Source organism: Platichthys flesus, chromosome 21, assembly GCF_949316205.1.
Source record: "Platichthys flesus chromosome 21, fPlaFle2.1, whole genome shotgun sequence".
Taxonomy (NCBI): Eukaryota; Metazoa; Chordata; class Actinopteri; order Pleuronectiformes; family Pleuronectidae; genus Platichthys; species Platichthys flesus.
Window position 1 is genome coordinate 12401366 of NC_084965.1, and position 12211 is coordinate 12413576.

General features: G+C 45.1%; 1 protein-coding gene across 4 annotated transcripts in view; it reads left to right on the forward strand.

Annotated features, from left to right (window-relative positions):
• Positions 1-12211, forward strand: part of ncoa2 (nuclear receptor coactivator 2) — a 53759-nt gene that overhangs the window by 34214 nt on the left and 7334 nt on the right. For 3 of the 4 annotated variants that reach the window (XM_062379110.1, XM_062379109.1, XM_062379112.1), the window contains exons 8-17: positions 361-462; positions 1669-1809; positions 1982-2129; positions 2605-3949; positions 9270-9471; positions 9629-9829; positions 10584-10790; positions 11124-11253; positions 11370-11544; positions 11635-11889. In XM_062379110.1, coding sequence (XP_062235094.1) covers positions 361-462; positions 1669-1809; positions 1982-2129; positions 2605-3949; positions 9270-9471; positions 9629-9829; positions 10584-10790; positions 11124-11253; positions 11370-11544; positions 11635-11889 — 2906 coding nt within the window. The remainder of the gene's footprint in view (positions 1-360; positions 463-1668; positions 1810-1981; positions 2130-2604; positions 3950-9269; positions 9472-9628; positions 9830-10583; positions 10791-11123; positions 11254-11369; positions 11545-11634; positions 11890-12211) is intronic. The other variant, XM_062379111.1, reaches the window with a different exon arrangement.

The following is a 12211-nucleotide window of genomic DNA, read 5'->3' on the forward strand; positions in this document are numbered from 1 at the left end:
CACACACATACACACGCATGCACTCGCACACAGACGCGCACCTTCAAAGGTCTCACTTCATCATTTCCCTTGCCAGCAATGGCTGCTCCTCCTCATGAAAGAAATGGGACTCTGATCCCCGTGCTCATTAATAACTGTATTAATTATGCTGCCTGGAAATAACATGCATTTAATTTTCTTTCCCTCCCTCTCTCTATCATTTACATCCCTATCCTCCCCTCTCCCATCCCCCTTCATCCCTTATGTCTCCGTCCTGTCCTCTTTGTTACATCCTCTACATCATCTTTTTTTTTTCTTTGCTACGCACAATTCTTCTCTCCTCTCCTCTCTATCCCCTCTCTTCCCCTCTCGTGAATTCAGACTTCCAGTCGTGCCTGATCTGTGTGGCTCGCAGGGTGCCCATGAAGGAAAGACCCGTGCATCCCACGCCTGAGAGCTTCACCACGCGCCAGGACCTGCAAGGTACACACTCCTGTCACCCATCCAGAAGCTACTAAACTATTATAAACAAAACTCAGCAAACCAATTTTTTTCTAAACGGATGGGAGGCTACCAAAACTAGCACTAAGTGAGGAGCAAAAATAAAATGTCTATGAAAAATAATATAGTGCTTCACATGAGGCACCACCCCCGACAACCTCATTCCATGTCAACAGCCTATAAATCACCTCCCACTACTCAGTTAAGCTATTTGAAAATTATTACATCTTTGGTAAAGTTCTTTATCATCGAGCCTGTGAGTTGAACACCTCTGTCTGCACTAAGGGAGGTAAAATACCTTTCTGAACGACGGCTTAGAGATGCAGACCGTTGTCGGTGTTTGACCTGGCATTTGATGTGATCAGAATATCTGTGTGTTGCATGCGTACACACATACACAACATCCATTACACACATAATAATTTGTCACAGTAGTTTCACACCCATACGTCAGTTAGTATGAATGTTTGGCTTTGTGTCTGTTAGAGCAGTTCTAGATATTTTAATATGTCTTATTCAAGATTAAGAGTTACAATTTTTCTCCCATGGTTATTAAAATGTCATCTACAATCCTCCTCTGCCTGAGGGAGCTTGCTGAATGTAGTGTACAGTTGTTAAAAGCTATCGCTTTGATTTTCTGTGTGACAAGTCTTTCAGCAGTCTGCTTGTTATCCCTTAAAATGCATCACTGCCTCCATTTAAATTTCAATCTGGTGAGGGGCAACTTTTACACTGCTACTAGTGTGTGGTGTGTTGATGTGTTTGTCTGTACACAGGCAGCAAGGTTGCATTTGTTGATTTCTGAAGACCGTTGATGAAGAGAAGACAACAAAATAATACATGAGAATAAACATGAGAAAACTACACATTATGTGTGACATTTAGCTAACATCTAACATTTAGATCCATAAAACAATAGTTTAAAGGATCAATTAAAAAAATCCCCAGGGTTGACAAGGCATCAACTGTCTTCAGAAATCAACATATGCAACCTTGTTGCCTGTGTACGTCACCAGGTCAACACCACAGCAGACATTTCTTGCTGAAGCTTTTGAAAAACTCTTCTTGACTTCTGGTCAACAAGCTGCTCTGCATGTTTATGTTTGACAGAGACTTTAAATCTCCATCAGCTCAGTTGGTGTGTCCATGTGTGAGTAAGGCCTTCCTAATCCGGTCCTCTGTGTTTAGGTAAGATTACGTCCCTGGACACCAGTCTGCTGCGGGCGTCCATGAAACCAGGCTGGGAAGATCTGGTGAGGCGCTGCATCCAGAGGTTCCACCTACAGAATGATGGAGAGATGTCTTTTGCCAAGAGACATCAGCAGGAAGGTAAAAGTGTAAACTGCTAAGGAGAATACTGTTCAATCCTCAGCTTTTGTTAGTTACTCCTTTTAGTCTGGCATTGTCAAGCTACTGCACAAGCATATAATGTTAATAATTTATAAGTTGCGTTAATATTTCTTGTTGGCATCTACTGATGTATGTGCACATGTGTCCTCAGTGCTCCGACATGGCCAAGCGTTCAGCCCCATCTACCGGTTCTCCCTCTCGGACGGAACCATTGTGTCAGCCCACACCAAGAGCAAACTCGTGCGCTCGGCCGCCACCAACGAACCCCAGCTTTACATGTCCCTGCACATTTTACAGAGGTATGTCTCAGTAGTCTACGGCTGTGTCAGAACCAGAAAGACAATTCTGCAGCTTGAACTTTCTTTTACATGTTTTAGCCTGTTAATAGCCTGCAGCATAACCATGCTGATGGCTCCTTGTGTTCTGTGTGGATGAGATAATATGTAGAAAGTTCATGTTTTCCAATGGTCTTGGTCTTGTGGGTATAATGTCGCAGTGAAATCAGAAAAATATAATTTATTTGTCTACCTTTGTCCCGGTCGAAATATGTAGATAGTTTGTGGTTGTATTTAACTATGGTTAGTTAAAAAAAAACAGTCTTCATTTGTTGTGCTAAAACGAGAGTAAAATCCTGTTTGAAAACGCTACAGCAATCTCTCCAAGACAAACACCAAGACCCTGCAAAATTCTCTATTTTAGCCTTTTCAGTTGTGTCAAATTCTGCTCAAATTTGAATTCATCAGCTGAATCATCTTTGTGTTTTTCCACATCTAGGGAGCAGACAGTATGTGGAATGGGCCAGGACATGGGTCCTGGCAGTCAGGCCACAGGGATGGCTCCAAAACCGATGAACTCCTCTACTCCCTCCATGACTCCTCCAACCCCAGGCAGTTTGCCAGGTTCGGGGCCTCAGGGCCAAGACATTACCTTTAGCAGCAACAGCACGCCTTTTTCACCCCCAGGGCCCGCTGGACCCAGAGAACCAGCAGCCATGGGCCATATGCAGGGCTACCGTTTTGGCTGCCCCCCACCACACAACCACACTGGTGGCATGCAGCCACCACAGCAGAGCCCAAACTGGAGAATGAACAGCCCCTCTCGCGCGAGCCCAAGCCCAGCCGGAGGGCCACATCCGCCTCAACAGAACTCAATGCTGTCACCCAGGCACCGAGGTAGTCCCGGGGGGGCAGGCAGCCCTCGTGTAGCAGGAGGCCTGCACTCACCATCCCCAGTGGGGATGTGTGGCGGAGGACCGGGATCAGCAGCCGGTAGTAGCACCACTAGTGCCCATGCTAACAGCTACACTAGCAGTTCTCTGTCAGCTCTGCAGGCCCTAAGTGAGTGTCATGGTGTAGGACACGGGCACGGGCCCCCTCACGCACACACACTTGGGTCTCCAGACCGGAAGATGGGCTCCCCAGCAGGGGTCACACAGGGATCTCATTTGATGTCAAAAATGGGAGGAGGCTGTGGAGCTGCAGGTGGCATTGGAGACTCATTTGGCCCTCACACAGAAGTGGGTCAGGGCAACACACAGGGTCAGACAGAGGGCAACCTAGGTGAGGCCAAGGAGGAGAGGGAAGGGGCACCTGAGTGCCATGACGCTCACAACCGTCTTCATGACAACAAGGGCCACACCAAGCTACTACAACTTCTCACCACCAAGCCAGAGCCTCTAGAGACACCCCTGTCCCCTGGCGCAGGAGGTGAGGGTAAAGACCAGTCTGGGACAGGGGGCAGAGGTGGCCCCACGGGAGGAAACACTCATGCCACATCCCTCAAAGAAAAACACAAAATCCTCCACCAGCTGCTGCAGAACAGTACGTCTCCTGTAGACCTGGCCAAACTCACTGCAGAGGCCACAGGCAAAGAGCTGGGCCAAGACCAAACCCAGGGTGCTGGTAGTACAGCTACTGGGGCAGACATTGCTCCAAAGCAGGAGCCACTGAGCCCTAAGAAGAAGGACAATGCCTTGCTACGCTACCTACTGGACAAGGATGATAATGCACTGAAGGACAAGCTCCCTAAACTGGAGCCTGGGGAGGTGAAAGTTGAAGGTGGCAAAAACACCCATGTTAAGCAGGAGAAACAAGACTCCGGATACGACCGGGCTGAGCAGGTTAGTTTCTTACTTTACCTCACTCTGACTGTGTGCACATAAAAAATTTGCTATTGATTTTGATAAAACAGTAAATTATATAAAGCATTTTGATGTTGGAAATTATACAAGGGTAAAAGGTACCGGAGTTGTCTTAAGTGATTAGTAAAATGTTTCATTTATCTAACATTTTTCTAGTCTTAGTGACTCAAAGCACTTTAAACTGCGTCGCATTCATCCATTCTTTCGAACAGCACTCTGATCACTCACACACTGACCGCACAGCCATCAGAGGCTATTTGGGGTTCAGTGTCCAAGGACACTCCAACGTGCAGACTGGACTCGTTAGCTCATTGCACAAACCCAAACTTTCTGCCTTGTGCTGCTCTACTTATCTCTTCAGCTCTGTGTCTGAGCATTAATCTGGGTTAGGTAGCAGATGTTTGCTTCTCCAAGTGCCATTTTCACACATGATGTTAGAGCTAACCACACAGATGTTCTGGTAGTGTAAAGACCAAACAGGATTTGTGACCTATCTACAGTCAAAATTCATATTTAGTCTTTTCATATACACACAAGACATCCTGCATGTTTTTTTTACTCCCGTATATAAACACATCTGGTCCTTTTGACTGCGTATGTGTTGGCAGCACATGCTGAGGGAAGCGTTTCGCCAGCTTCAAACAACTGTGACATTTGGAAGGAGCCCCTGTGGTTCTCCAGCCATTTGATCCTGTTTGCGTTTGGCCAGAACCCTCAGGTTTGGCACAGAGTGCCGGTCCGACCTGGCACCCAAGACAGACGAGGAGAAAAAGAGTAAAGAGGGGAGTGAGCAGGGAGAGTGTTGCTTGTGAAATTCACCAGTTCTGTGGATCAGGAGGCTTAAGTTTTTGAATTCTGTGCTGCGGGAAAATAAACCACAGAACTACATAGAAATAAAAAAAATTACATGAATGCTCTTTGCTGTCTCTTCTCCCGCTTTTCTCTCAGTGCCTTCCTCTTAAACCAGTCGGGTAATCAGAGACGCAAAGATGCTCTTAAAATGTCATGAAAATGGAACTAGTGCAGCGTCCAAACTGATCGTGATCCTATTTAAGAGTATTGATGGATGCATTGGAAATGTGCACCAGTATAGGTTTGACCAGGATATTAGGAAAAAACCTTTTAAAGACTTAGTCGCTCCCTAATTATCCTCCTCCTCCTCCTCCTTCGTGGCACATTCTGCAGAAACCATGTTGTTTTCGCACTCACACAGAGAGAAGGACAGTGGTACATAATGTCAGCTAGCTATGCCTGCTAGCCGTGTATGTACAGTATGTGCTCAGCCACTTGGGTGCACACGAAGAAGACAAGGAAAAAAAGGTGATTGGATGGATAATAAGAGCTGCTGTTGAACCGAACAAAGAAGGAGAGATGAGAGAGGTGTAGATACCCCCAGGAGAGCCCAGCGTCGGCAGGCAGAGTGAAAATGATGAGCCATATGCTCCTGCATGTCCTCTCTGCTACCATGGAGATAGAGGGGAAAGGGAGTGGTGTGTTTGTAGAGCGAGCAACATACAATAACAAATCTAAAATTGAGAGAAAGAGATTTAATATGTATGATGCTGAGAGTATTATTCTCTCGAAGTGGCTGCAAAACTGAAAAAAAAATTAATTTCTGCCTTGTGTTGGCAATAAGAATGAAACAGGTGAATTCTGGGAATCACACTTAGGTTGTGAACAGTGATGGTGATGGTTCATTTGACTTTAACATATTCCACTAACCATCTATCTATATATATATATTAAAAAAGAGTAATTTGTTTGACGTGAACTAAGCCACGGCTTCATTAGTGCCTTTTCTTCTGGAAGTGGGTTTCTCTTCTTTGCTTGTGAATGGCTGCCTGGTCATGTGTGAAAGCCGACTGTACTAGTCAAAAAGTCCTCTCAACCTTCTCTCTCCTGACCTCGCTCACTGTTTTCTCTCTCTCTGCCGCTCTCTTCCTCATGATTGTTTGAGGGCTGAATTATTGATGGCTGGAGCAGAGCTAAATGAGAAATCAGAGCAGAGCAGCAGCAGTGGCTTAGCTGATGGCTGAAGGAACTATAGGTATGGTTGACTAGTCCCACGAGCTTATGGGAGGCAGGGATTATCTGCGTGCGCATATGTGTTTGTGTGTGTGTGTGTTCGTTCCCAGGTCTATTAAAAAACATCTTGTCCCAAGCTCACACTGAAGGAATATCCATATATTCCATGTAATTAATTTAGCCCAGGATTCAGTTTCTCTTTACTCCACGCTATAAATAATACAATTTAACATGAATGTCATAGAAGAGAACCTAGGTTGCACTGTGGTTGCATGAGTTGTTAATTCCAGTGTTTAGTAAGTTTTAATTTGTTTTAAGTTGTACAATAACAAAACCCCCTCACTGTCTCTAGATATGAGTAAGCAGGTAAACAAATGACTTAGTTCTGAGCCAATACAGTCTACTATTACGTTTAAATAGGATATCAGTAGTTCCTGCTCAACCCCCTACCTCTGTTTCACTTTCAAAATAAGAAAGAATATGTCAGAGTGCGTGCCAAAACAGGTCATTTCTATCGTTGTGCACTCACAGGTAAATACACTCTACACCAGTCATGCAGTTCTGTTTATACAGTAGGATTTTCAAAACTGCTGAGCCAATATACGCCTTAAGGACGAGGAAGAGTTATTCAATATCATTAATATTCTTGAAACTAGTACTGTTTCACTGTTTAACTTCCCCTTTTTATCTGACAGTTTCTAATTTAAAGACAAAAAGTACGAACTAGTAACAATCCCAGCACGACAGTTGACCTTGCAAATGCAAGTTATGTTGCATCCACACTTTAAAACTGTAATTTCAGCTCTGAGAGACAGCGATAACATTTCGATAAGTTGTTTTTGTCGAATTCTTTTATAAATACACAGATCTGGGCTGAAACAACTTTTACTTTTGCCTCACTTGACACCGGTACTTCTGCTGTACCAACCCTGTTTCTCACTTCCCTTTCCCATAAAATAACACGAATGTAGGTCAGAAAGACTCAAGTCTCGTTCTATTACCCCGAAGTGACGTCGAGGCACAAATGCCGTACTTGAAATGTATACCTTTCCAAAATGACCGGATTGAAAACCTGCTTGTTTACAGATGTGACTTTAGTTTAAGCCGTGTTCCAGACGGACACAAGTCAAATTGGAAGAATCCACATTTGGCAGTGCCTCCTTGCCACCCTGCTGTGAGAGAATCAGCCTCTGCTGTTGCTTAGCACGCAACAGTGCCTTCTCTATCAGACATGCTTGAACTGCACGGTGTGTCATCATTTGTTTTGCTCAGTACAGTTAATTTCTGCAGTTTCATGTAAATTAAATTTAAGTGTGCTCATAAGAGTAAGGTTAAATGTGAATTTTTCTTCCTTCACTTCTGTCTCCACCCTGCATTTCAATCGAGCTGCTTATTTGTGTGTTGGGTGTGGAGGTAAATAAGCAGATGGTGCCCGAGGCAAAAACCATAGAGGATTTTTAAATAGGCATCTGAACCTTCTAACAAACTGCCTCTTGTATTTGTCCTTAGCCGCTTGTCCAGATTGAGTACAGTTCTGGATTCAAGATGTGAAATTGTCTTCTTAAAAGGGGATATGGCTTAAAAATGAATATTTAATAATGGTAATTTGGCCTCACAAATCTTTGCTGTAGTACGAAAATACAGTATGGCAGCCGGATAAGCACGTGAGAAGGACTTGGATTGCATTACATGCACACACATGCATTGCACGCAGAGAGTAACAGGGATTGATGGAAATAGGACCCATTAAGGGTAAAAGCAACAAGAGAAGTCGAGAGAATAGAAAGTGGGAGGGGAGAGAAATGGAGAGAAATGGAGAGGAGGAGGAGGAGGAGGAAGAGAGCAAACCGCGAGCGTACAGGAGCATTACATCATTCCTGACCTCATTAGGGCTTCTCTCTCTCCCACCGCCGCCACCCCTCACTCTGGTGCTCTCTCCCTCATATCCTGTATTTTGCTGCCCTGTACAGTGTGAGGCTGCGTGTTTTCCTCTGCGTACATTTTCATAACAGGAGCCTCCTCCAAGGTGGAAGATAAAAAAGATCCAACAGTGAAACGTGTTTGTCAGCAGGACCAGAGCTTTAGTCCTTGGCTGACGCAGATAAAGGTCTTGTCTGCAGTTTATCTTATCACTGGTAGCATTTTACATACCTCAGATATATGTCATTGCCAAGAACAGGGGAGTGCAACATTGAAACTGTGGCTGCTGTGCTGTTTTCCTGCTGTACAGTGTGTCACGATCGGTTGTCAGTAATTCCAAGTGTGCTGCACTCTGGTGGCCACTTTTAGACAGTGCAACTTATTTACCTTCAGTCCCTCAGGCCTGTGTAGGAAGCACACTGATCGCCTATGTTGATATTTCAGTTCAGTATTGACTATAACCTACTTTTTTTGGTGTTTTAATTAGCATTAAACGTAAGTATGCTGTAGTTTGTGTTACCTTTTGTAAAGTTGTTTATGTTTGGCTATATCAGAGTTGTGTTCATGGACACTGATACTTTTTATGTTGTTGGATTTGCTGCATTGTTCAGGCGTTCCTGTTATTTTGTCCACCCCCTGTGTATCATACAAATGGATAGAAATACAGAAGAGACAACTCCAGTGTCCTAAAACAAACCCCTGTATTCCGAGAAGTTCACCTTTCGTAGTTATAGCGATTCTTCAGTTCAGCAAGTGAAACCAGACCCCAGCATGGCTTTGTCTTTGTTTAAGGTGGTTGTGTGCAAAACTAAACAAAAACAGTGCAGATCAGCCGAAGCCTTTCTGTATATGAACACAGCCCAGGGCTGTGTGGGGCTGGCTCAGTCCAGCTGTTTACAGAAGGGGGAGAGAGAGCTGATCAAACTTGGGCCCGGACCAAACTCCTCGTGTTGCTTTACCATGCTACTCAGCAGAAATAAGCCTCGGTAGCCTTGTTCACCATCTTTAAATAAAATGTCTAATCGCATTCCTAATTATGTGCTTACAAATTGTGGAGTATAAAAAAGGCAGGAGCTGTAGTGTAAGCAAGGACTTGTGTCTGCTAAGTTAAAGTTAAGTGTGGCCTGGATTTGATTGAAATGGTAAATTTTATCCTGAGGTTACTGCTGTTATTATAAACAAGGCAAAGCCTGCTATCCTCATCTCACAGATACAGACTCATTATGCGTTTGTTGTTGTGTTTATTCCCCTTTTTTGCTCTTTCAGTCTGTATTTTATTTAGCAGGTAAAGCAGCAATTGGTTTCTAAATGGAACGTCTAAATCATCACCTTTTTTGTCTCGTGTCCTCTCTAGTCGTCGGAGCTGGATGACATCCTGAACGACCTGCAGAATGCACAGCCACAGCTCTTCTGTGAGCCGCGGCCCGTTTCGTTGCCCAGTCCCATGGACAAACAGAACATCATCAATGACATCCTGCAAATGTCCGAGAACAATCCCGCCATGGTGGCACAGCAGCAGCAGCACCGGGGCATCGGCCCTGGCATGGCACCAACTAGTGAGTCTCACACTTGGACTTGGAAAATTTGCCCAAATGTTTCTCTATTAAAACAAAATTCTTCAATCATACAATCATAATGTTTTAAATATTACATTTTGTAAGTACAACTCCACAAAGTGCGATTGGCTAAAAACCCATGTGTTCCTGTCTTCAGACTTCGGGGGTGTCCGACCAGGCCAGCCAACCAGGGGTCTGCCTGTGAGGAGTGTGTCTCTGGAAATGTCCCCCCAGCAGCCCTCGTTACAGTATCCCATAAGGGCCACAAGTCCATACACCCTTATGCAGCAGCAACAGCAGCAAAGTATGGTGGGAAATCACAGCATGATGGCTAACCAGGCCGGTATGGTGAACACAGGTAGGCGTTAGAGTCGGGCCTTGGTGTTGACGGTTCATGATGTTATTCACACTGAATATGTTGCTGTCATTGTTGCTTAGTATGCCTTGATTTAATAGGAAAAAAGATAAGGTTTAAACCAGTTTCTGTTCTATCAGTGATACCTCCTCTTATCTGGTTGTTTAACTTAAATATAAATTAACAACTTCTTTAGCCGTCTCACATGTTGTGTCATTCAGCTCCCAGGACATAGTCTGACTTGTATAGATTAACAGACTTCATACACAAAAGAAAATTTACAATGACATCATGCTATAATGGGTGGAACGCTTGTATCAAGTGATTATAACACACGCTAAGGAAAAGGGCTTAATGGGCCTTTTCCAGGTTTCCCTCACTGTCAAATTTACATTTTTAACTCCTTCAGTCTCTCAGTGATTATTGTAAATGAAGCACAGTTGGATTATTTGCATGAACACATGTAGCTGCTTTCCAAATGCTGAGGAAGAAGCTCTTCCCCCCTGTGTCTGTCACTCTCAGCCTATGATAAGTCATGTAAAGACATATTGACTCACTTCCTGTGACAGGAAACAGTCAGTCAGCCGCACTGGCACAAAGTCTCTCCCTCATATTCACAGTCCTCAAACATCCCCATGCCACCACACGGGTGGCTTATTCTTACATATTGCCCCATTGCATCATGGTAAAGGAGAACATCCAGTGAGCTCTGTTCTGAGGCCTCCCTCTGTGTTTCTTGTCTCCCTCTGTGCTCCAGGACTCCTGGCTCCCGGTGGTCCACGACCGGGCATTCAGCAGCAGCAGGAGGGCTGGGTGGGTTCAGCCTCTGCCCCTCCTCTGGGAGCCTCCGGGCCTGGGCAGCCAGGAGCCATGCAGGGCCGGATGGGGCCAAACGGTGTACCCATGAGGCCCAACAGCCAACCAGGGCCGCGGCAGATGCTCCAGTCTGCGATGATTGCCAACGGTGAGAGGACGGTTTAGTTATTACTATTATTTTTTCAAATACATTATTTAGGATACAGTCGTTTTTAGATGGGGGGGTAATATGTGTCAGCACTTGCAGCACCTGTGGTGCAGGGGGGACCTCAACACTTGTGCATACAAATTAACTTCCTATCTGAATTTATACTGCTGCCACCTTGTGGTTCACCATAATATTACATGCGATACAATAGAAAACCAAGCACTTGCATATGTCCTGTTCTTGGATTGTAGAAAAGTTTTTTTTTCCAGCTTTGCTATTACTAACCTTCTACTGCTGGAGGTAAACTGTCTTTTTGTATGTTTCCCTGTTCAGCCCAACCTGAAATGGAAATTGGTATGGTCAGCCACCATTTCACCCAGCAACAAGCTCCACCCAATCAGACCGCCCCATGGCCGGACAGCATGATGCCCATCGACCAGACAGCGTTTGTTAACCAGAACAGGTACTAACTTGCAAATTGATTAATGATTCAGACCAATCTCTCTATGCTGATCATGTTTATCCCGGGCGAAAGTGTTTCAGTCATTAATTTAAACTTCTCTGATTCCTCTCCGGCAGGCCGGTGCACTCGGCGCCCCAGGATGACTTGCTGTGCAGTACGGGGCTCAGCTCTGGTGAGGGCAGTGGAGTTGACGAGGGGGCCCTGATGTCCCAACTCTACACGGCACTTAAAGATTTTGATGGCTTGGAGGAGCTCGACCGTGCCCTGGGGATCCCTACTCTGGTAGAACAGGTGACACCATCAGTCACAGTTTTGTTGGTTTATTTTTGATTCACCTATCATGGCTTTGCAATGTTTTTCATCTGTGCCTGCCTGTTCCAGAACCAATCCCTTGAGCCGGAGCCCCCCATGTACAACCAGCAATTTGGTCCACCACCATCCCACATGGCTCAAAGGGGCTACCCTGGTGCTCCCTTGCAAGAACCAGGCTTCCACCCCATGTCTGGTCAGATGGGTCCAAGGCCGAGTTATCCCATGATGAGGATGCAGACGCGCCCAGGACTAAGGCCCACGGGGGTCCCTAGCCAACCCAACACATTAAGGCTGCAGCTTCAGCACCGGCTACAGTCACAGCAGGTACGCTTGTATCCAGCCAAAACAACTTACTACAACAACTCCTCACCTGTGCTGTGCATGGTTGGTAAAGACAGTGATTCGATCCTTGTATCATGAGATTTGTATTTATTAATTATCTCATGGCCCACATTAAGCTGAGTTTCCCCACTCCTGATCCAGACTGTCCTGACACTGCTGGAAGGGTTTCTGACCATCGATTGTTCACACTTTGTGTCGTAACCACACTGTTTGATCAGCAGCTGTGTGATTTAACAAGCAGGAGTTGTGTGTATTTATCCCTGAGTTTGACATTTTGGCAGATCTTCTGTCTGCACAATAAACA